A 26,411-nucleotide genomic window follows, 5' to 3' on the forward strand; every position below is an offset into this window, starting at 1 on the left:
GGTTTGCCAAATTCATGTGTATCTCAAGTGTTTTTATGGAAATAACGGGAAGATGGATGAATTCAGGTTTCAAATAATTATCAAACGAAGCGTAAATTGCAAGTGTCCTAAAGTAAATTTTCAGAATCAGATCAGTCAACAGACGGGGAAGCTCCCGTGTAATGAAAAACAGCTGCGTTCGGATTCTGAAAATCTAAATGCTGGAGGAATTGTTAAGCCGCGTGATTAATTATTCAACTTTTACTCTCGGGCTGATGGTGAATTGTGTATTTTTTTTTTCCTCTCATTCTTTCCCTTCCGCGACAGCGGAAATATTTTTCTTTTCTCTCCGACAATCGAAGCAGTCTTAATATACATTTATTATATTCTCTTGAAGGATAAGAATAAGAACGAGAAGATTGAAAAATAATTTTTAAAAGGTATGAAGCTTTGCTTATCCCCAGCTCTGTACAAGCGCATTAATATTGGATACGCGCGAAATACTGCTGCTGGATGATTGGTACGAGAAAAATGCGAACTTCTTTTTGATTAAAAATACTCAGACTGCAATCAAGTCTTGTACATTCCGGCGAATGTTACTCCAAATTTCTTATATCATTTATCTTGTTTCACAAGAGGCACGCACGATACATCTTGTAGGACGATGAATCAGCCCCTTAACAATGGCAGATATATATACTATTCGAAACAGTGCTCTGGACTGTTTGCATTTTTATTTTTTGCACAAAACCAACTTCTCCAGCAGCCGTGTAAGATGCAGCAAAATGTATTAATAGTATTATTGTATACACGAGGGTAAATACATAAAGTATAATTCATGCTAAGCTTACTCTGGTGACTTTAGCGTTCATTATGTCTTCCATTAACGTCTGCAGCCGTGCAGTTCGACAATGTTTGATTAAAAATCCGGCAACTCTGACCGCGCAACGTTTAAGGAAAATATTCGACCTCGAGTTTAATTAATAAAACAGACTTTGAGAACAGACGGGTAGTCAGCACTGTACTAACAGTAAGTGGAGAAGCCCACCGACCACAACAGCGGAGACTGAAAGGATGAAAGAAGCGCCGTTAATGGTTCGAATTAGTAATTGCAAGTCGGCACGCGATTCGAGGCTTTTTCTCCCTTACTTTGACCGCCATATTTCCTCGTCCCCCACTACCGTTCGCGTGTGTGTAATGCGAATGGATAAGCGAATCCGTCGAATGAAACTCTTGCCAAATTATTGCAATATGCTTTACTCGACATCTGGCGGAGTTTCTTCTTGAATAAATTCATCCTAGCGGTTAAATCTAACCGAAGACAAATTATGGTCCCTGCAGGACATTGGCATGTAAATTCAACTGAAACAAGAAAGGACATGTAAGGGCGAAGCGAGGACCATAGGATGTATAAATTATTTATAAAATCCAACCGTTCCTTCACCCTTCTCATATAAAGCCTACCCCTTTTTTCATTAACCCGAGCAATCGCCCGAGTAAACGTAAATTTGCTATGCGATAAACGTCCAGGCCATGGATTTTCGTATTCTCGAGTTTTTGCCGACGGGAAATATAACTGTGATACAATAATCGTAGGAACAGTAAAGATCGCAACAACGTCACGCCGCCGTTACGGAATTTCATTATCTTCGTGAATATTTCATTATCTCACTGACTATTTTACTTTTCGACGTAGATTTGAAATTTTTTTTTTTTCATGCGGATGAAACGAACGGATGACAAAAAAAAAAAAAAAAAAAAAAAAAAAACGCAACCGAACAAAGTTTCATCTTATGTATAATTTCAAATTTTTCCGAGTAATTAATATGGACGCGAATAATATTGAGACGGATATGTTTGCGGACCTTTTTTACTTTTGTTACCTTTTTTCGGAGAGTAATATGCGGTACACCGCTTTCAATCATAAAATTCCGACGGTGTATATCCCTCATATTTTGCCCGAAGCTTCAACCGTGCGTTATAATCAATCCGATGTTTGAAATTTTCGACTGAATAGATTTTTTTATGTTCATTTCTGTTTTTTTTTTGTTTTTTTTTTTGTTTTTTTTTTAGTTTCAATCAAATTTTTTATCCTCCACCCGCATTCGATCACCGCTTTTTACCCAATAACCACTCATCGCTAATCGCAACACAGACAGAATCGTTGAATCGTTGGCGCAGTGTATTTTTTCTTTTGTCAGAAAGTTGTGAATTAGCCCTTCCGGTATTAATACATTATACATATCCGCTGGGAGAGGTTTAGCTTGATAATTACCCGGGATTTTTGTGAGGGTGGATTGTGTGGGAATGGGCGATATCAAGCCGCCCGTCCCGTGTGCACTTTGGGGTATTTAACACTGACAATGAATTCCGATTACCACCCTCGTTTCAACGGCGGGATATTTTGCGTCGGAAACAAGCATTAGAAGGTAGTTTAAAAATATATTCCCGTGGCGAATGACGCCCACTGGGAATGCGAGTGTGTTTGTTTTTCGTTTTCTTCTTATTCAAAACGCAATTCAACCACACGGATATAATAATGTAGGAATATTTTCATCTCGAGCTCTATCTTCGTCGAATTATACGATGCGACGGATGAAGTTCAGGTTCAGTGTGGAGTTCCAATCTCGGTTTTAACTATGCTCGTTATATTTTCTTAAAATATATCACGGCGAAACAAAAATGGAAAAAAATTTGGAGTTTTTCAACTTGGAGTTTTATGTTGGACGATTGCCAGTCCAAATTTTGTTTGTTTTGAAAATAAAGCGAATTTTTTTAAAGTGAAAACTTAATATACAGAATTTAAAAATGGTGAAAGTCCAAGTATGGATACGTAAAAGATTCGAAAGGTCAGAACATAGAATGCCAAATTTTAGAATCGGAAAAATTTCTCTCGATAATGTAGAGTCGTATACAGATTCTCGATTTTGCTGTACCATGTTTTGACCGTTCTATATTTTGTCTTTCTGTATTTCGACGTATTATATTTTCAATTTTCCGTACTCGAACTTTCTACACTTCGAAATTCTACGAATAAGATTTTCGCGTCTATGAAAATTCGATATTCCGTTCCTTCCATCAGTCAGCAATTCTAGTTCCTTACTCCTACCCGTGGAATCGCATTACGTGCATATATATATATAACGAAAGTCCAATTCTGAAGAACTTTCATAAGTTACGTGCAATCATCGGGCTTACGACCCTTATTTTTGTGTACTGAATCGATCGCTTTCCTCGGATATCTTATGGAATACATAGATTATTATAGAGAATTTATAACGATTGGTTTTCTACACGATTTGTTGCAGGCTTTCATACGTACACGCACAACGAGAGTGCTCACACGGTTCGCGTCGAGGATGAAATTCTGACCGTCAAGTACGAGGATGGCCGGTGGTCGAAACCCTACTACGACTGCGGGGGTGGAAACATCTGGATGCTCACGTACACGGTGCCCTTCTTTGGATATGCCAACGACACGTACTTCTTCAAGTACGTACTTGCCTGCACGCCTTTTACTTTTCCGTCTCTTCATTCCTGCACACCTTATATACACTTACGTACGCTTTTCAGCCGGCAGTCACGATTGTGCTAAATGACTTGAACACAAATGGGCCGTTTTTGCCCCCGGGAAAATTATACTCTTTTATTTTATGAGAAAAACCTTTCTTATTCCTGAGCTGAGGACGTATCGTTTCTGTGATTCGTTAAAACTGTATAAACTTCCGATTAATTTTTAGGATTATTTTTGTGTAACTACACGATCCGCATAGCCAGGTTCATGGGTTCATCTTAATCCTGACGTTAACCAGGTTCAGTAGTTCGAATCACGTATCCGGACATGTTAGTGGAATAAAATAATGTCTTGGTGGTTTTTTTTTTTTTTTTTACTTTTCATTACCTTTGGTGATGTGAAAAACGTGTTGGCGGCGGTCGAAAATCACTTTTTCTATATTCCAGAATCCGAAAAACGTCCGCGATGATCTTGCATGCTACTCGATGAAAAAATTTTGAACTTACAGGATCTTAAAGCGAAATGATTGGCATGAAAAAATGCCATATCCCGTTTAATTTTAACTTCTGGTTCTACCGGATTCAAATCGATTTTCCATGTTTTACCGGAAAATCTCTGCTTTTCCTCGTTATTACTTTTTCTAAATAATCGAGTATGTTTTTCACAGTTTATATAGATTTATTTAAAACAAAAAAATTATTATATAATATAATTTATATCAGGTTCAGATTTTTCACTGGGTCGTTTTCGAGATAGTCGCGGAAGTTTGTCGGACAGATCCTAAGATTCTTATCCTTTTTCATGGTGATGAAAAGTATCGCGGAAAAACTTTTTCCGGCTCGTTTTTATATTTTTATTTTTTCTTAATCCTTTTACTGATGCGTGGCCTGTTTATCCGATATCGTAGAATAACGTAACCGTGTACTCTTCCTGTTTTCCTGCTAGTCGATTTTGTTTATCCTCCACTTCGGTCGATCCTGACTAGGAAGTTTTCATTTTAATTGCGAGGAAAGAATAGACCCCGTAAACTTTTCCTGCAGAGGTTCATCCTTGCCTCGTTGTAAACGCCGAGGTTGAAGTCTCTGTCAGCTATACAATAGTCGAGTTGATCAGTTTTTAATCTACAGCTGCCTAGCGAGGAACAGATGGTCCGCTGATTTTCTATTATAGAGTAGTGGAATTGAACCGAGTTCATTCGCGCTCTAGCCGTCGTCTTGTCGTCTTGTTTTCGATTAATCTCCTCCTTCACCTGTACATGTCGCGTATTTTCCCACACCCAAATCATTCTCACTCAAACCTTGCCCAATTTCATTCGCCAATTATTATTTTTTTTCTTTTACTATCACATATTTTCCCGACGTAAATAATACTTTCCGGTGATGGAAAATTCCGCGAGTTTTCCATTATTTCACGTCAAGATCTATCGATATCCCTGATCTTCGATAACTGCACAGTCGAATTTTGTGCTGCTGATCGTCAGCTTTACACGTCATTTGTCAAGTTATAGTTACACTAAAGAGTATTTGTATTCATTATTGTATATATCTACTGGCTTTCCAAAAACGTGACGTTATTGGTTATTATTGACGCGACGGTAGAGAGAGTAAAGTCGTTGAAAAATATTTATACAGGATAATTAGATCAGCCAAATCATCTAACGACTTCTGTGACCATCGTAGTCTCGAATTTGAATGAATTTTTGGTTTTTATTTATTCTCCGTCGCGGTCTTGCGGTATATCTAATAAAGTTATAGGTATCCTACAGACGATTCTGAGAAGAGTGAGCAATGAGGTGACGGGAAAATGATTTAAAAAATACAGAAAACAGCTAATGCTGGACCACGTGCGAATGTTAAGCCGCTCTCATCCTCATACCTATTCTCCTCCTCTATTCTCAATCCCTTTACGTTTTTGTGGCATGGCCCGACCCACGGAGCCCCCCCCCCCCCCCCCCCCCCCCAACCATATATATATATACGTTTAGCTGAGCTGAAAGTATTTTCTTGTTCGGTTCAGAGTTTTAAGGAGGAAGAAAACCAACGTGGGCTTGTTTTTAAATCTCGCTCGCACACTTGCATCCTATAAATTTCATCGTATGTGAAAAGTTATGTAGTAAACGTATAATATGTATAATAATTGTTAGCAGGTTTGTAATTCTTTCGTGTAATATCTTTTGGGTAAAATTGTGGTAGGTAAAAGCATTTTTTTTTTATTTTCATACACTAAGGAAAAAAATTCCATTTATTTTCATTTTGTTGATTCGATGCAACGACACGCTTAATTCTATTAAATTTTGTGTTGACGAAAGTGTTGTTTACTTGTTACTGTGAAATACAGAAATAATTGGTTGCATTGAGGAAATTCCAGTTTATACAATAAAATGAATTCTTTTCGGGCTACTGATGAAATAATTGTTAATTGCTTTAATTAAATTTCTTTCGGTTTGATTGGATGTATAATTTTTTTTTTGCCCGGCATAATATTTTGTTCGCATTCCGGAAATAATTAATTTTTACGAATCAAAGAAGATTTCTCAATTTAATTAGATACATTGTCGTTTTGTGATTACAAGAAAAGAATTTATAAGGTTTAGTAAGGCTAAGATTATTTGCTATGTTTTTAAATGTGGCAATTTTTTTTTCTTCAGCTAGGGTAACGTATTCATCACGAAACACGTCGTCTACGAGTTTCGATTTTCTCTCTTATCTCATTTACGGATAACTTGTACGACATGCGTTGCAACTAGGCAATGAATTTTTTGATCATATTACACATAAAATACATCGTATAATTGCCTTCTCTGCACTGATTCTGCAGTCTGATTCGTCCATAGGTTCACAGCTGCTTTGATGTTACTGCCAGCTTTGAAATTGCTTTTCATCATTATATTTACCTCCTCCCACCCGTCATCTGTCAACCGCGCAAAGCTAAAGCTTCACAAAAGACACAATTTGTATGAAACACTATCGTACAGCTTTTACGTTCCAAGGAATTAGCTTTTCACGTATGTATGTTTCAAGGCTATTTCTATACCTACGCATGCTTTGCTCTGCGGTGGAAATGCGTATTCATAATTAAAGCAGAGTCGACGAGCGAAATTCGACGTGGCTTGAAATCATTCGTCGCAACCGGTATGTTTTTTATCATTGAGTTTAAAAAAAATAATCTCTCATAATTTTTTACCCCTTTCAAGGTAAAATTATATATATCTCTCAAGTATTTACATTGGTGCTTTGCAGTCTGCCGACTGATCAGTATATTCAAGTGATGTTAATTATTAACTCGCAAGCCATTAATTTTGAGCACATTGGTTAATCGGTAGGTATTATATACGCTACAAATTCGTAAAACTTGGACTTGCAGTCCTTGATGTCTGTTAATTATAAGATTTTATTCGCTAACAGTATACTTCTTGAGATGAATTATTTCCACGTCTGTCACGGCAAGTGCGGCTGTTAAATAAATAAATCAATCTTAAGTCGTGGCACGCATCGATCAACATCATATGGCATTGGCCTTAATAACTCCCCACCAATTCTTCGACATCATTATCGCTCTGCAGGTACTGAGTTACGCGAGTACCTACTTCGAACGCTGCAGGGTATGTAACAAGAAGTTACCAAACAGTAAATACAACTGTAGGTATACCCATATATCAACAAAATTGTGGAGAGTGGTCATAACCCAAGTTGGATCAGGTATATGCACTCCGCATCATCCATGTTTTCTGAAAGCCCGGAAGATTTTTTTTTTTTCAGTTGCACTTTCGACGGAAGTGAATTACCTACCGATAATTCACTCGACTTTTATTACAGCATGGGTATCTGCATATGTTCGAGTCTGGAGTGGCATTTGGCAAGTGATGAACACTTCAGTGTTCCTGCATTTTTTCCAGATCTTTGGTTATATGTGTGTGAGATGAATTCACGAGCTTTTCCGCACACAGAAGTATGCAATAACATCGAAACCGCAGAACGAACGAACGAACGAACGAACGAACAAGAGTGGAAAAGAGCTGGAGCCACGAGATTGAACACGAGGTGTGTCCATGACCCAGGCATCCAGTTAGCTTTTAGAGTTGTCCCATTTTCCACCGTGACGTTCTCGCAACCAACTTGTCGCCATCCCTGCTCTGCTGCAATAAAAGAAGAACTGAATATTCTGCTCAACTTGTTTGCCACGCTCAAGTATGCTCGAGGATTTTGCCACGGCGTTCATCTCGTTGGAAAATTTTCATCTTTTCCGCAGCGAGACGCTCTACTAAATCATTACTCGGTAGTAGAGAAAAATTGTATAGTTGCGTTAACAAAATTGGATTGGTTTTCACAGTTTGCACTCACCGTGATTATTAGCTGCGTGCAAAGTGAGTAAGTGACCATCTTATATAGTTATAATACCGCTAATTAAGAACTGACGGTGTAATAATTTAATGCACAACGTGTATATATCTGTATATATATATATATGATGTGTCAAGAAACGAGTGTAATAATGGTGAGAGAATGTTGATGAAAGGGAGAAAAAGAATAAAACGAAGCAGTAAAAGGGGGAGAATAATTGTAATAAAAGCGAGAATTAAGTTGGAAAAACGTCTTGTTGCGGTTGGCTGTAATTTCGAGACGACGAATGGTCGCGGGGAGGGTTATGAGGTTACTTCGAGAAAAAGAAAACGTCCGAAAATGACGTTGGATACATTTTTTGCAAGTTGTTATGCACAAAACAGGGTGTATTAACCCCGTATGGTTCCAAGAGAATCGCGGAGTCTATTATACGCAGAGTGGAGAATATAACCGGTGACTGGTGCAGGCTGAGGATTGAGGGATGTCGTTCCCTCGGGTGTAGCATCTGGGCACGATGGGAGACCGAGGAAAGTTTCATTCGTCGGAGTGAAAAGGACAGCGAGCTTCTTTATCGGTACGAAATTGAATCGAGTCCCAAGATCCAGCGCGGTGGGTCCTTCGAAGAAGGTCATGTACATATATATATATATATATATATATATAACCTACCTACCACCGATAGCCACGAATCGGTAATGGCGGCTTCGTTTTCCGCGAAGCGATGTCGCTTTTCTAACCTTCTCAGGATATAGAGGCGAAGAAAAATGAGAGGATCAAGGGAAGCTTGAAATACATAAGGATGAAAAAAGGTCTGAAGCGAATATAAAAGAAAGCAAGTTTTCAATTTTATTTTCCTATCATCCCGCGGGTTTACATTTGCCCTGATATTTTCTGACAACGAATTCCGTTCCGGTCGCCATATTGAAGGAATTGCTAGCTAGCCTTTCAATTTTATATACAGAATTATTCCTAGCACTATAGACCAATTAACAATCACATAATTTTAGTCTGATTGAGAAGTATAACGGTGTAAAAAATATTCTACCTCGGAAAAGAGTTAGCCTTCATTATTTGTTCTGCAAACAGAGGATTTACCTGATTAAATTTCTATTCCGTCGAATTTTTTTTTCCACTGCGTGACGTATAGGTAATTCATTTGAAACATTATACTAAGGGTATATTGGATTTATCTAGTACATTTAATTTTCATTACGTCAGCTGCGGTGACTTGTTTCGTAGTAAAATAATGAAGTTCATTTCTCTCCTATACGGTGGAACGTGGCCTCTTTTACTCCCTGCGGCTATGTCCCAGGATACCAGAGTCCCTCATCACTGCAACAAATTTAATTACATCAACGGATGCGGTAACATCGGGCTGCAACGCGACGTAGTCGCAGCAGCACGTCCCGTAGGTATACAACATACATCTATCGGTTAATATACATATAATGTGCGGTTGAAAATTTTCCTAGAATGTCGCAGTGTCGTCGAAATTTGAACAGAGATCGACATCTTTTTCGGCCGACGCGACGCGACGGAGAAGAACTTCCGGAGTCATAAAAAGTGGGAAACGGACCTTTAATCCTCCACACTCGATAATGGTTCGCCGCCGGCGTCGCGGGGGTTCGGTCAAAGATGGCGGACAATGCCAAGTGAGAGAGATTATTGGAAGAGAGGCCTCTTCACCGGGGTAGCGGCTAGAGCACGAGCCACCTCGGCTTCACTCTTCTTTAATGTACTTTACCACCCCGTCGGCGACGTCGCGACGCTTTGAGCCGCCATGCGCTTCGAGAATAACCAGCTCAGCTGTTCATTCTGCAGCTCGTGTCTATTCGCTTCCCTTGACTAATTCAGGAGATAGATCGGAATGACGGATCGGTACTCTTTATATTCGACCGCCTTTCTTCATCAGCCCAAGGGGGATCAGACGATGCCACAAAATTATTCAACTCGAGCAAACAGGCGTTGTTTGTATACGTAGGCGAGGGTGGGGCAAAGTCGGCTCCTTAAGATAATAATGCCTAAAATCGAGATAAAATTTTTAGAGTAATTATGATTTTCGTATAATTCATATTTACTAAAAAGTTCAGGTTGTTGAATTTTATTCCTTGTTATTTGAAAAATTTCAGGAAGCCCACTTCGCCCCACTTTCTTCTATATTAGGCTAGGTCAGCTGTAGTCATCCTATTCAGAATTCTTTTCGGAAAATATGATTCTTGATCTTACGAAGAGCTTCCGGGGTATAGAGAAGCCTGATGTCACAGTTTACCGGTGAATCGGTATCGAAGCGCAAACGTTTTATCGACAGAGAGTTTCTATTCTCTTTGATCAAATATCAATCTTCGAAAAATTCATCCATGCATCTGGTCTGTTATGAAAATATATTTCTCAAACGATTCCTGTCGCGTGGATGGATATCGGACACGCGTAACTCGGCGGAAATATGTAGAAAGTTAAGGCTTCAAGGGCTGCAGTGAAAATAGCCGGAAATACATGCGAATTTTATTCAGACTAGAACGTATGAGATGCCGTACATTTGACATATATGAAAATATGACAAAGCTTTTTCACACGCGTGTTTGTTTCCGAAAAGAGAAGCAAAATAAAAAAAATAAAAAATAAAAAAAAAATAAAAAAAAAAACACGAGGAAATATGGAATCCTGAGCAAAGCGATGCGAGGACTAAAAAAAAGTTATAGTTTGTCCTCAGCGGAATTAGGTTTTTGGGGTTTATCTCGCAACGACGAAATCTGTCGCGTCTCGCTGACTCAAATTCAGCGACGATATATTTCACTGCCATCTGTTTCTTGTCTTCAGATCGATCACACCGTGCGTTTTTTTTTTTTTTTTCTTATTTTTATCTTTTCCGTCTCTCCGGTTCCTGAAACGTTGATGGATGAGCCTGAACAGTATCCGGCATTTTAATACCCTTCAACTCTCGCAGCGATCGTTGCTGATTTCCTCATCCGGAAATCGTTCGGACGATTTATTATATCGTACAGAGAGGGGGGAGGAGGGGGGGGGGGGGGGGGGGGTGATGGATATTCTGATGGTAAGACATGCAGGGACGATGATTCAATTAAATTGACTATATACTCCGGTGAGAAGACCGGAGGCAAATATTGATTTTAGAAAATCGTGTTTAGCGGGAGTAATTTATACGAGATCTCTTGTCAGGGGGTCAAAATTCGGACGAGGTTACTCGATTCAAGACTCCTGCCGCAGACGACCGCGGTCCTGTTTGCATACAGGAAGCCACTAAGTCAAACAAAAGTCCGAAAGCCCTCGGCAGACACAATCGTCGTTATCTTGACTGCAGTTGGACCCACCGAATTAATTCTGTACTACGTTACGTGACGAACTTGACTCTTGGACAATTTAATTGCGATATCGCTTCGACAAACAACCGTCATATCGTGGCAAACAACGCGAGGGAACCGCCTCTTTGCAGCGTTGAAGCCGAAGGATCGCGACTTTCCACGACGATCTTTCTTCGAGGCTATACAATCAACCAAGATCACTCTCTCGATTGACTTGTCATACTCACCCACCTCGGCTGTGTTAACATCGTTGAAGTTGATTAATCGTTTTACACGACGACGAACGCAAGGACTTCTTTATATTCACCGCAGAGTCACGAGTGACTAAGTTAAATCGCTTTCACTGTTTCAACTCTCCGGAGACGATTAACGCAGCTTCCGGGTCACGACGACGAGGTCAGTCGATTGCTGGTCGGCCTCTACCTACCGATTATCTCGGGAAAGCACAAACGTATAGATATGCGAAAGGGGGAAGAGCGCGGGATACTTTGACGAGCGTTCAAGTATGGCCGAAGCAATCAAGCGGCGCGTGCAGATCCTTCGTTCGGAGGACCTTCTGTCGTCGTCCCGGTTATCCCGGCCCAGGGAGCGGACGAATATTCGAGATCAAACTTGACCAATCGCGTTCGGTCTCCTCGGATATTAAACTATCACGAGGGGTTTTGGTCCTCGTTATGACCCGTTGTGCACGGGTATTGGTATATATACGGCCGGCTAGAAGCGCTCTGCATTGTTTACCACGACAAATACGACGCAGTCCAGGATATATACCCGATCGTATAGTTTTCGAGAGAATCCGTTGACCGGGAAAATTACTCTGCACTCGGCGACAATCGTAAAGTCTTGCAGGCGTTAGGCTAATATCGGTAGGCAGTAAACTGATAACCTGTTAGCTCTTCCGTCTATCACGTCACGCTGGTGAGAATTACTATAATAAATCCACACCCCCACCCCCACCCCCATTTACTCCTTCCTTTCCTCCTGCACGACCACCCCACGACTATAATTACTCGGAATACGCGATAATTCATAACTCTGATGTTCCTTCGCTTTATCTATCCTCGTTAAATTTACAGGCAGCAGCCATCCGGCCTGCAGAGGGTGCTATTAACGGGTTTTATTACTGGCCTTAGTAATTGTTGCCTAATGGGTGTGAAATTCGAAAAGATCGCATCTTACCACCGCCGTCTTTACTTTGAGATGTTTTCTTGACGCTGCGTAATGATTATATCTATAGTTTTCTCTTTAGCCGTCTTTGAGCTTAAATTTATACAAGAAATAATTGAAATTCACCGCAGAATTTTAAGTCATTTATAGAATTTTATTAATTTTATTTTTAAATTAATTTTGTTATTAAAGTCGTACCGAGAGAGCTTTTAACCTGTTCGAGTAAGGCACGGCCTCAAATTCTGTTATTCGCAAGTTGAGCCGATTTGCATTTTTCGTTTCACAATTTCGTTAACATATGTGTTATTAGGTGTATATCTATACTATAAATTCTTTCGGAGAATATGAATATTCAGTGAAACATTCCTTCTTTCATATACCTATGATTTTATTCTTTTTTTGTTACAATTTTACGTTTCATCAAATCATAATATACACGTGTGTATATATAATACACATTGTTCTCGCGATATATTTTTTATCCCAGTTTTTAATATACTTACAAAGAAAAGCGATTCGTTGCTCGCGGAGTTGAAATACTTGTACTAAAATTTTCCTGGTATATCTGGAACGTAATTTTATACTTTCGATATTTTTTTCCCACCGTTCAAAGTTCTGTATCCATTGTATAAAATGTATTGCGTTTTTCCTTCCGTAATTTATATCTACATACATATATACATATAGATAGTCTAACAGTAGCTGAGGGAGAGAGAAGAAAAGAGATAAAGAATCTTCGATTTCTTAAACGAAACTTAATTTAAAGTTAATCGCAGACCTAAGCAAACGACCACTTTCGGAATTAGTATCAGGGGTGGGTGATAAGCGTAGATCCTGAGATCGAATTTCTTTCAAACTTGCCAAAGCCTATAATGGGGGAAGTTGAGAGCGACTTTAAAGGAGGCGCGCATTGCTTGTGTTATTCGTAACTTATTGTACCAGCACCAGCCCTGCACGACACCCAGCTGTAATTACTCTTTTCATAATTGTTTTATTAACTTGTTACACGAGCTTGTGAAAGCTGCGGGTCGCGTTCCCGCCTCTGCAGTGCTAGTAGAAAACGATAAAGTATAATTAATTCGAAGCAAGCATCGTTCGCCACGACAACGTTAAACGTTTTACGCTGAGGTGAATTATCGCCCGTACATACGTACGTATCACCTACGTAAATACATACGCCACGTGTCGCAATTAATACCCCGTAAATTACGTATAATACCAACGTCGTTTGACATCTGAAGTCTGGCAGGTTTTACTTTTCCATCGTTTTGTTCCAACCTGCGGAAAATACAGGATTTTGGTCACCTCACGCAGACGGATTCTTTGCTATGACATGAGTGTTCGTCGCTTTCCGGTGCTTGTCGTCGAGCCAATGCGTCATGGAACAGGCGACAGTTGCGAGGGTGGAGTTCGTGATAGGAAAGAAAGGGACACATCGATCTTAGGGCTTTGGACTAGATGTATTATATTATTTGAACGATAAAGTTTCTACGAAAAATAGCTGAATACATAGGCGAAGACAGCCTGCAGCGACTGGCTGTTATTAATAATTAATTATTCCGAGGGAATATTTCGTCCCAAAGGGTGTGAATATCTTCATAAATATTTTCCTTCGTACATGCCTTGCAATTTGTAGATTACTCAATCGTAAAAGATTAAAACCTAAACGCTTATGCCTAGGTTTCCAAGCATAAAGCTGAGTTTACCTTGCTTGCGACATTTCTCTGTCGCGAAGCGTTTCATCGTTTATTTATTACCAAATTTTTAGATCGAAACAGACAAGATAATTAGAAAGTTCGACGTTTATACGATTATATAAGATCTATGTATCTGGTGTACATATTCATAACGATCGAAGACCAAAATATTTCAGCCCAAGTAGCGGTTGACCTGATTTTTTTTATCCCGATATATTCGCTTTTATTTTGATTTTCTCTAAATCTTACAGCTCCTGAATTTTACCTGATCGTACTTTGAATTGGAAACAGTCAACTAGTATAGTTAAATCGCGGATTGATCACATAATGGTCCAGGGCCACTTTGATTTTTCGAAAACGAATCATTTCAAAATATATGACGAGTTGTCTCGGTTGGAATAATTGATGAATAATAAAAAAATGCTCGCTCAAAAGGTTTCGCGATCAGTTTATCGTCTGGTGAGCTTCAGGATTAAATCTTAAGAGCTTTCATCGGATATACCCGACAATGCAGTCGATTATTGAAACACGCGAATCGAGCTTGCAGGCTTCAGTTCACGCTTCAGAGAACAGCAATTCACGGCGGCTCAATTGGATCCACTTCTCTTTGGCGCCAAGTCGCACGGTTAAACATTTTCTTAAATTTACCACACATTTATTATACAAAAGTGTAGATGAATTAAGAATTTCGTGTTTTAAAATGAATTTCTAGACATTTTTATTAAATTTGTAATAAATTTTTGTAATATTGCTTCACCCATTAAATTTTCAATCCATAATATTGTAAAAATAATACCCAGATTTTTCGAAATTACGGCACCAATGCGTAGTAAATTTTCGGTAATGTTAGAGTAAATTTAAAAGATTAAGTTTTCGAAGAATACTCGAAAAAAGTAAAGTAAATTTACTCTTCCGTAAGAGGATAAAACTTCCATTACAATTTTAGTAAATTTCCAACAGTGTGGGCGTGAATTTGTCCACTTTATAGACTGCAGGTATGTCTTGGGGATTCAAAGATTATATGAACTCTGTATTTTATTCATCTTCGATGGACGGATAAACATAGTCGGTAAATATCGAGGCTATCAGTTTGGTCATCGAAATAATGCACCGCTCGAAAGCTCTTCCTTACGTTGGACGTTATTTCTGCTTATAATGTAATGCTCTGTAATCTGTATAGTATATATTATGTATACACTCGACAGTTGACGGTGTGCGGAAATGAACGTCCGGCTCTTAACTTCGTACTTTCGAGAAACTTTGGAAGCGTAACACTTGGGCAAAAAGAAACTTCTGAAAACGCCTGCGAGGGTACATCAAACAAGCAGTGACACTTGAAAAGGAATTGTATAGGTATTCCATTACGGATGCTTTCGTGCCATATAGACAAGTCATTTCACGTTGTTCCTTTTTTTCTTCGTCTTGAAGTCACTTCAACTGCGAAAAGAACGCCTGAATTTCTAAGGAGGAAAAACCTGCGTCTGAACTTGTTTCAAATTGATGCCAATTATCGCCTCGTAAATTCTGTTCGCGTGGATGAAACTGCTCGCAGCCTGTGAGTCGGAAATAATTAAAATAATTCTTGTAATTTTGGCAAGATGTACTTGACGTTTTATTTAACGAATGATTATTTTAGATTTGTGATTTCGTTATTATTTCGTCAGTGGATGATCGATCGTATGCGGTTACTGCGACTGACGAAGTTGAGGAAAATTGAGCCACGCCTTTCCAGCGTCCTTTCTGAAGCTGACTGACGCATTCCTGCCTTTCAAGTCTGAAGACAATTTACCGTGACTTTTTAGCTGGGAGTTGAGGAAAAAAGGTCATCAATTAGAAAAGTGTCCGGAACTTTACCACGTCGGTGAATTTTACAGGAGAAACTTTTCAAATCTAACCTCGGTTGATATTTCGGTAGGTGTATAATACATATATACGCGTCTTATATACCGCGAGTGCCGAAAGTGGGTCCAACAGGAAAATCGAGGCATCGTCAGTTCCAGACGCCTGAAAACATGACGAGAATCTCCGTCGATATGAGCCGACATTTTGGAACAATGAATAGCTTGCATGTCGAATCAGGTATCGATGTACAAAGCCGAATAGAAACTACCTTTGTTCTCTTGGCGTGGCTGGAGAAAAGTTTTTCTTTTCTTACGTTTAGTACTCATCTAGACGTTTTGCAGTAAAAAGTAACCATCAACGCCCGAGTTGCCCGAGGCATGATTCAAGGCAGCTTGGTGAAATTTAATGGCACTATAATAGCGTCGTAAACGCCGTAACGCGTCGACTGAAAACCAATATACACCTACACAAGTTGTCTAATGGCAATTTTGTTTACGCATAATTTTTACCAGCATAATTAACGCGGCGGCTTGAGAAAACAGATGCTTCAGATTTTCAGTCTTTCATGGTTCTGCATTGCTCAGGTGGCCTGCGGAGCACGTTGTACGAATTTAATCCTCACCCGTGTAATGATTTACGGAGATTTGGGAGGCATTTTTAATCCGAGAAAAACGATTTGTTATGTAAATAAAACAATTTCATTCTCTGTAGATTAAACTACAAAGTAAACCAGTAGGTATTGAGACTCTTTTTTTTAATTGTTGCTGAAATATGTACCTGCAGTATTACAATATTTTATTCACCCATTGATCATCGTATGAAAATTAATTCAATTAATTATCAATAAATGGACGGACAATCGTCTGAAAAAATATTCATTTCAAATCGTGGACGTAATTTGAGTGCAAAATGACGTAGATACCGATATTCACTCATCTGCGGTTGAGGAGACTATAGATTAAGATGCCGGGAAAGCTCCGCTAAATTCTCGGGGATAATACAGGCACGCGAAGAAACGTTCATTAGTGAATGCACGCAGCATTATGGCCATTTCGGACGGTGTTTGTTGGTCAGATGCTTATCGATGGTTTTTATACCCTGTCTTTGTGCTTAATCGAAGATGTTATAGCCTGTGATCCGGCGTAATGATCGAACGAATGTGTTTTGTGTAAGTCAACGGAGAAAGAATTGTCATTTTTTCTTGCAGTTGAACATTTTCTCGAGTGAGGTAGATAGATAGATAGATAGATAGATATAGTTTATTATGTCCATAACGATATTGTAAAAAATAATAACTTAAAATAGGTCAAATTAGAAATCGAAAACGAAGAGAAAAGGTTAAAGTAGATTACAGTGGAGAGTACGATAGTAGGTTAAAACAACGGATGAGATACAATACAATTAGAGTTCGAGATAAAAAGTAGACTTGAATTAAGAGAAATATGAGAAGTGAGAAATGAGAAAATGAAGTCAGAAACGGGCTACCAATGTTGTGATTGAGTTGTCATGAATATCAAAGAAAATTAGGTCAGTCCCGCGAAAATTCAGAATCCAAAAGGTATTTCCGAAGTGTTGCTTTAAAAGTAGAATAGTGACGGAGTTCTCTTATAGATAAAGGAAGAGAATCCCAGAAATATAGCCTGGAGACACAGAAAGACTTTCTGATAGCCTCACTGCAGGTAAAACGGGGCAGGACAAAATCGCTCCTTACAAGCCGAGTCGAACCGACGGTTGGCGCATCACGAGAAATGAACAATCTCTCAAATAATAGGGTGTTCCAGAGCGAGAAACCGAAAATAGCAAGCGTCCAAGAAAAGAATTACCTCCGATCCCAACGCTCGACGGTGAGGTGTGATGGCATGTGCTCTTTTTTCGCGAGAGAGAGAAAGGGAGAGAAAGAGGGAGGGAGAGAAAATATAATTCTGGCATACCATTATATTGAAATAATAATACGGCGAAGATTCAAAATCGCCTCGCGGTTGATCAGAACTAAGTTGACGTAAATAATGGCGAAGGGACACTTGGGACATTATAAGAAGATAACGATGATCGAAGGCGACTCGATGAGTCTAGACACAGCGTAATTTTACTGTTTGAACGCGTATTAAATGGCACTTTTTCGTCCACCGTTACCCGCCTCGCATTCCTGTCGAACGATGGATTTTCTCAGCGACGTTTAAAATGGTATTCGACGGTGCAAAGTAGCCAGGAGGCTGGGTGTGTCAGGAATGAGGGGGGAGGGGGCTGTTTGCTATTGTATATAACTTCGTTTTCACTGGGAGAAGCCATTATTCTTGGAAAATAATTCTGCGAATTTATATATCTCGAGGGAAGCCTGCAGAGGTAACTTTCGGGGCGAGTCGCCGTCGCTGAGAATCGTCGTTGGAGACTGATTTTAATAATCCGTTATGAGAGATAAAATCTTGTGAAACTTTTCTTTCGGGCTTTGCACTTCGTTCTTGATTTTATACACGCAGTAGGTATAAGAAGATATCTACTACCGCACAGTGTATAGTTGAACTTATTCCTTCGAGACGGAACTACGACGTCGACGTCTTCTTCTATGTATAAGCGGCCGAAATTCATTCCGACAAAATCTCGAGAGGGGCTCAGAGTTTTGGTTTGAGACAAGTTGAGCTGCGGAGGGTATATCGTTTGGAGGGAAAAATAAGAAAATCCGCAGGACAATTTTTCATGCTTATATATTTTGATAACGAGACCGTATCAAGAGGATGAACAACATTTCAGATTCGTGTATGCGCACCGGTCGCGACTCCATACCTCAACTTCGAGAGTCCCTACGAAATATCCTTACTAATGAGAGCTGTGAAAAAGGTAGAAGATAAAATTAAAAAAAGAAATTGAACAAAAATAATAATAATCAACTACGCTGTAAGTCGTGGGGGCTTTGGAGATTTATTGAACTAGGTTGGCATGGCCACGCAGTAACATAGATGGAAAATAATATCCAAGTTCGACGTACAGGCTTTGGTGTATACATTATATATTATGTTGGTGTATACATATATATATATATATATATATATATATATATATATATATATATATATATATATATATATATATATATATATATATATATGTATGTATATGTATAGATATATATCGAACATATCACACTGAGACCTTGTTAAGAATTTGTTTCAGAGGATTTCGTATCATGTATCATAGGTCGAGGAAAAAAAGAAAAGAAAATGAAAATCCCTTTTTCCCTTATTCCTCTGAAACCAAATTCATAACACGCACTTCGTGATACTACACATTTTACCTTATACACGACATACGTGTATGAAAGTTGGGATCGTAGCTATGAAAAGTGTCTCTCGTACCGCAGACGTTGAATTTATAATAAAGTGAGAAAATCCTTTTTGCGTTTGATGTTCTTTCATCTTTGTCGTTGGAGGCTTCAGATCATATCTCGAGTTTCATTCATCGCGATCATGTACAGGGTGGTCGGTTTTAAGCTCTCCAGGTAATATTTTAGAAACGAAACGAGGTAGATGAAAAAGTTTATTATATGCAACTTTTAGGGCTTTAATGGGGAAAAAATTATGCTGATATAGGTCCACTTGCGTAGTTTGCCATCTTCCACATTGTACAAGTAATGTCTGATTTTAGATACCGGACATATACGTATTCTGAATTTTTCTTTTTTTGATATCAGAACATTTTTTTTTATGAGGTTTTTCTAATGCTGTACAATTTAGCCGGCTAAGACGGTTAACTTGGCTAATTACCCGAAAGTTAGTTGGCAAGTAATTAGCCGGCCAAAATAGTTAACCGGTTAACCAGATAACCCAACCAAAAATAGCTAATCATGTAATTTTAACCTGCTAAATCTGAAAATGTACAAAATAAACGTAAAGAAAGTTTTCGCCTTTCAGGTTCAAGGTTTTTAATCGAGCTAGCGTATTTTTTATATCCTCAATGTCTTTTGAAAAAGACCCTTCCTGACACACGTGTACAGGGTATGTTCTATATAACGTGGTCTGTTTCAGGAGACATTCACGGTATATATATATATATACTATCTTCCGCTACAACTCTTCCACCGAAAGCACACCGATTTCCGGTCCAGTGTAATTTACAGTTTGGAGTCACAGTCGTGTTACACTTTAAAAATCAACACACGAAGGCGCTACGAGATTCGACTAAAATTTATCTTGTGGATGAGATCCGTGGATTTTAGATTAAACCGTATTCAAATTCGATTAGTCCTTTGGTTGTAGGTCTTGCCGGTGACGTCAAAAGGGCGGTACAAATATCCCAGAAATATCTGCTAGCTGATTTGTAAAGCAGACAGTCTGCCAGAGAGGCGTGAAGTTCTCGTTCAAGATTTACCAATACCGAAGGCTAATGGGATCTCAGAGGGAGTTGTCAATGTCACTGCAACACGTTACGTTACACTTTGACTGGGCTTTGAGAAATTTGTGGAATTAAGCAGGGTGCTTGTGTGTTCGCATTGGGATAGATATTTGAATAATGATGAGCTGTTTCGGCCTAATTTCACAGGAACAGATTGAGAGCTCCTGTTTCATTATCGAATTCATCGGAATGTTGCAGATTAGGTTGCATGATAAAACAAACGTTTTCAAAGTGGCAGAAATATGTTGAAATTGATTAGCAAGTACGTTGATTGGAATTTGCGGATTGGGTGCGTCAAGTGCCTTTGAGTCTCGGATTAGTTTGAAACTGTGGGAAACGCAGTGCTGCGGTGTGAAACACGTTGCCCCCATAATAGATACCTTTGTAGGTATCGAACACGTTCAATATACCGCATATATGGGTTATGTTGAAATGTATCGGAGCGGCGGTTGATACCTATAGGTTTGTGCGTGCCTCCGTGTTTAATCTGAACGAACCGCCATAACTGAGTACAATATAGGTGGTAGAGATATATTTGTTTACTCGAAATACGAGAGGCGCATCACGCGCACTTGTTCGTCGAAAAGTATCGGCAAACAATAGTCTGATGACAAACATTTGCAGAGTATCCAGATTCAGCAAAGCCCGCGGACACGCGGGTGACAATAGCGAAAAGTGTCCGATAAACGTGAAACAATTGCAATTGGAATGGTATTATTTTATTCCCTAATAAAAGTCAAGATTATGTTTCGATGACAGGAAATATTTGCGGGTACGGTCGTGAGTTATTTTGGTATAATGATAGTAACTGTTTAAATAACGCGACTCTATAGCCAGTGTCGTTAAGACTCTTTCTGTAGTTATGTCTATAATTTTTGTCGATCGCGTTCCGTGTAATTGGCGGTTATCTCTTCGTTCGTAAAACCCGCAGGAGGTGATAATCATCGAATCAGGAACTCGGGGATGAAAGCCAGGAATATAATTAGATACGCGAAAGAAAAGGGGAAGTTCTTAAAACGGAGGGTTTAGCCCGGTGATTATCGCTAATTGGTCTGAACACTTCTCCTAAGTGCCTCCTAACACCGTGTAAAATCAAAACGGTGATGCAAGTAAATTGAGTGTCGCAACCTAATTGAACGACTAGGGTTAATTTACACGCGTTTTTAAACGGCTGAGGGGCAGAACTTGGACGGGTCAATACTGCGAATGGCCTATATATCGAAATTTCAAACATGTGAAAATAAAATAACGAAAGATGAATTGATCGAAATCTTGATTTTTGAAAGTGTCTTATTTGAAGTGTTTTATTTTCACGTGTTTGAAATTTCCTTACCTACTTATATCGGCCATTCGCAATATTGACCCTCCCAAGTTGTGACCCCCACCCCAGGGCTAGTTGTCTAATCAATCTCGAAACTATACTCTTCCTGTGTTTCATCTTGGTCTCAACTTTTCTCTATTCACGTATTGAAATTAGTCGGCGAGTTGTAGATTCAATCAATGTCCTCGCGTCTGTGCAATCTTTTTTTTTCTTGTTCATTACTTAATCTATCGTTCTTCCTTTTAGCACAATTTATCCTTCGCTGTGAGAGAATCGTTTATATGTCGTAATTCACGTGTGTTTCAAATACACAAATTCGATTTGATGAGTTAACATTTTGGCGAAATTCGCAGAGTTATTGTTAATTGTGTTGTAATTTTGAAAGCATCACAAGCAGACCCGTAGCATAAGATGTTATTCCGACGATGATTAACTCTCGTTAAGTTTTGCTCATACCTTTTTTTAATGCACCTAGGTGGTTAGATGGTACGATTCGTCGTTTCTACAGTAATATAACGATTATTATTCAACTCGTTGCCCCGAGTCGTCTGCGCTCAAGTTATAAGTATGTAAGGCATCGAGAGCCTGAATTTACATAGTGTAATTTTGGCGAAGCTTCTATATCCGGGTGCGAATCATGTTATATGCATATGGCTTATGAATTTTTATGCGTGACTATAATGTATTTTTCTATGCTTGGAAAAGAATTTTCGCATACGTATTCTCTATAGACATGTATGTATGTATGTATGTGTGTTTTTATATCTACATATGTATATTTGTCGATCACGTATTGGTGAAAGCAGCGCGAAGTCGTGGAAATCCAGGGGTACATTTGACAGCCTGTTTTACCATTCACAATAGGAAAATGAATCCGGGATAAAGTCGGTCGTGCCAAGGCTCGTGTCGCGAGGCTTTAGCAGGCCTTCGCGTTTTATGGATACCAGGGATTTCCACGTTTCAGGGATTTATAATGAAACTAGCGTGCATCGTCGCGCGGCTTTGCCACCGATACAGACAACGGTCGGTGGGTATTCGGGTTAGCGACAATCTGTGTAAGTAATATAGATTTCACGCCGTCATTGCTTGCAAGCGTGAAAAATAATCGAATATACCATTATTAACAGCTAAACGGTATTGTATTACATTCCGATTTTAATACCGACGAACGTAATCACGCCGCAAATCGTTAATTTATATCTGTGACATATATCGACCCTCGAATAGGCAATTATTTTCGGATTTAAAAAAACAACTCGCGTCTGTTTGTCGGTTTATAGCTGACCAACGCATGTAACCGTAAGCTTTTTCCGTGTAAGCATGATCCCTGCAATCATTAGTGAAATCCCGTTACTTTGGGTGAGATTAATTTCTCTTTTTTTTTTGTTTTTTTCTTCTTCACTGAAATCCACCTTTTTTTTTCACCTCTTCGTTTTTTCCTTGTGAATAAAAGATTCTTCCTCGATGTGCGGGCGAGATCAATGTCTTTTCTACGAAACAGTTTTCTCCCGACATCTTCTAATCCGAGTGAGAGGGTTCCAAGGTGTACACAAGTGGTCGAACTGCGGGGGGGGGGGGGGGGGGGCAGGATACATAATTAATAGAAAGGAAAGCTTTTATCTCGAAGTGCAATTCTCTGTTCAGTTACGTGTCTCTTTTGTAATTCCAAATCACACCTTTAATCGACAGAAATTGATTCAGTTCAGGATGATCTCGAACTTATGTCGAACCACCTGGACACGGGCGATTTCCGGTTTTCCTCTATCTTGTTCAAATCATTTTTTACTTGTGACGGAACAATTTTTCGAACAACACATCGGTTTGCTGCATCTACAAAAAAACTGGAGAATCAATGGTCCCAATTTTGACTCCTTGAATGGTAGGAGGAACATGATGGTTCCAGGATCGAATGGACTTTGAGACAAGTTTCAAGGAGAACTTGAGGGGTGCAATGTGGACACGCAGGCAGGTGCTTACCTTTCTGCAGGCACTGCATTTACTCGCTTGTATCTAACCTACCACCTTATATACATATACGTATATGTCAGTTGGGAAAGTTTTACCACAAACTAAGTACGTCGAAGGCCACTTGGGTTCAAACTACTTCTGCGACCAGCTACGCTGTGTAACTTGTTAAATACTTTTCGAGAAGTATTGCAGGCGAGTTCGGGGATACCCAGGTGTTGCAGTGTCGTTGATATTACATTAGAGCCAAGGCCTGGAGGAAATTACTTCACGATGAGACAATCGCTGTGGGGGTTTGAAGATAGAGACGTTAACAGAGTGGTTTCGTAAAATCTGCTATATGGTCGGTAATATATTCGTATTTGGTAAGGAAAAAAAAATGTGTGGTGTCACAATTTTGGAAAGTTACAATAACGCGAACGGTTTTCTCGCCCTTTCTTACCATATGCGAATAATATTGAACGAGGAGAAGAGAAGAAAGAAGGTATTCTAGGGAAGGAAATTAGGAACCGCAAGGATGACCGTACGATGTATGCTTCTCACATCCAAGGAATTCACTCAAGCGAAATGTAAGATTGTAATAACTATTTTGACAGGCGAGCCCCGTCGCTTAGGAATTTACGACTCACCCGCTATAAACGTGAAAACGTCTGTTACGCATAGGTATGTATATGAGGTCTATAAGGAACTCCCGTCGGTTGATGTCGCTCTATTTTAAATCCAGGCTTGTTCTTGCGGCATTATTAAACGCACACCGTATATTTTTATGCTGTATTAAAAAGAACGATGATTTACGTGAGAGGCGTTTATCGGTTCCTTCACTTATCGCCGTGAACATGATCCTCTTGGTTATTCGAATCGTGGTGGAAATTTTATTGATAGATTTAATTTTCGGCGAAAACAGGCGAGTGTAGTTAGGAAAAATTCATTCAGGAGAAACAAAATTCTTCTTCTTCATACTTTTACATTGAAAAATTTAGGAATCTCTTATTATCTCAATTTGCAGTCATTGCGTAATGCCGTTGGTATCGAGTAGTGATGTTCATTACTGATCGTACGAATTTGACGAATAATTTTATAGTTGCTTGATTGGAACGACACGCTGGAGTGTAAAATCAATTTTCATTTGTCACTAGAACGAAATATTATATCAGAGTGAAAATGGCATCGTGTTCACAACGAAATTGAACTGCAGAAGTGATTTAATAATTGATATCAAATGATATAACTCATGCAATTATGTCAATGCATTGTCACAAAGTAAAATAGAGGTTTCATATTTTTTTTCGTATCTTTTCTATTTTCACACGTTGAAAACCAATATGCGCTAAAATTGAATGCCAATCGCTTAGGACCAGTGTCTGTGTCCGTTCATTCGTACTGTATTGCAGCTTTCGTGAATTTCTTCCCCGTCATTCCAGTCTTCCTATATTTATTTATGCCCGAATTCGGTATCCAGAGCCAAATGTCATTCATTCAAAGCTGAGGCGAAAAAAAATTTTCATTGGGTGCAGTATTGATATCTCATTATGATCACGAGGTATAAATCGAATTGAAGGGTCACCTGTACATGATATATCGATTATCGTTGAAATCAGATTATAGCACACACGTTATTTATTTTGCAAGTTGAAAATTGTCTCGTTTCTTTCTGAAATTAGTTTTTATTCCGAATTTAGACATCGCTAGAGGTATGTTTTAACATTGTTGGCATATTTTTTTTAGCGCACTGCCGGTAATCGCAATAATATAAACAGAATTGTTGTTTCTAAATCAAGAGTGTAAACTTGTGAATACATTTCTGATTATTATCCTATCGCGAACGCGCCTACGTGACCTTTTCATAAATTATAAAAACAAAATCCACGCCATTAGAATCCACAGTAAAATGCTGCGAAAGATGCGGTGATTGACTGTCCAACTCATATCCCAAGAGTCATATTTCTTACTTCCATTATACCTATAATGCAATGTAGGCACAGTGCCGTATTACTTTCGGTTGACATGTTTTTAATTCGCGAACAGCACGCGGCTGCCGAGTCTCGTAACTTGCGGAATTACGTATATGGAAACCGAGGAAGCTTGCGCGTCAGGAAGTATTATCCCCGGGAAATATACTTCCGTGATTTATGACAGAGGTGAACGTAACATTTTATCGTTGGAAAAGGAGGCAAGGAAAAAGTGAAAAAGGAGATACCTTGATATTTAAGTCAGTCTATATTCCTTCACGAAGTTCTTATCGGCACCTCGGAAGTCATAGAAACGGAGCTGGTTAATCTCGTCAATCTCGCCAACCATTTCATGTCATTTTGAACGCCATTATATTTGGGCACAGAGATTCAACGCATTGTTTATACTTTATGCGTCGGCAGGCCACACGCTGATTAGATTTCAAAGTTCAAGAGTAAACTACTCGCCCGGTTTTCCAAATGTTACAGTGACAGGCTATTTCGTAGTCTGTCTCGATGGCGAATTTCGCCTTTACAGTACTTTGCAATTCAATTACACGAGCTTTAATCTATTGTCAAGTGTAGAGTTAGATTCGCCTGACTTATCAGTCTCAACTTTAGGAATTAACTGAAAGTGCTGTTGAATTTCTTGTCAGAGAAGTTCAACTTCGTTAGCCTCATTTAAGGATGTCGATGAGATTGTCAGTTTCGGATTCGGTCGACGTCTGCGTTGTTATATATAAAGTCTGGCGTCAAATCACGTCTCGTGTTACACTATTGAAATCTAATACTTGCCTGAGGTTGTAACGAAATTTTAAAAACACTGGGTACCTACGCAGTTTTGGCGAAAACATGGTCACATTGTCGCAACCCATCGCTTCTCTTCCCCTTTTCGCTATTCTTATCTTCATCTCATTACGAGGCCTCGTTA

At 39.2% G+C, this 26,411-nt stretch overlaps 1 protein-coding gene across 1 annotated transcript in view; it reads left to right on the plus strand.

The window, feature by feature from the left end:
- LOC124413884 (probable G-protein coupled receptor CG31760) overlaps positions 1-26,411 on the plus strand; it is a 129,934-nt gene that overhangs the window by 47,641 nt on the left and 55,882 nt on the right. Inside the window, exon 2 of the mRNA XM_046894677.1 lies at positions 3,288-3,471. Coding sequence (XP_046750633.1) covers positions 3,288-3,471 — 184 coding nt within the window. The remainder of the gene's footprint in view (positions 1-3,287; positions 3,472-26,411) is intronic.

This window comes from Diprion similis, chromosome 2, assembly GCF_021155765.1.
Source record: "Diprion similis isolate iyDipSimi1 chromosome 2, iyDipSimi1.1, whole genome shotgun sequence".
Classification (NCBI taxonomy): Eukaryota; Metazoa; Arthropoda; class Insecta; order Hymenoptera; family Diprionidae; genus Diprion; species Diprion similis.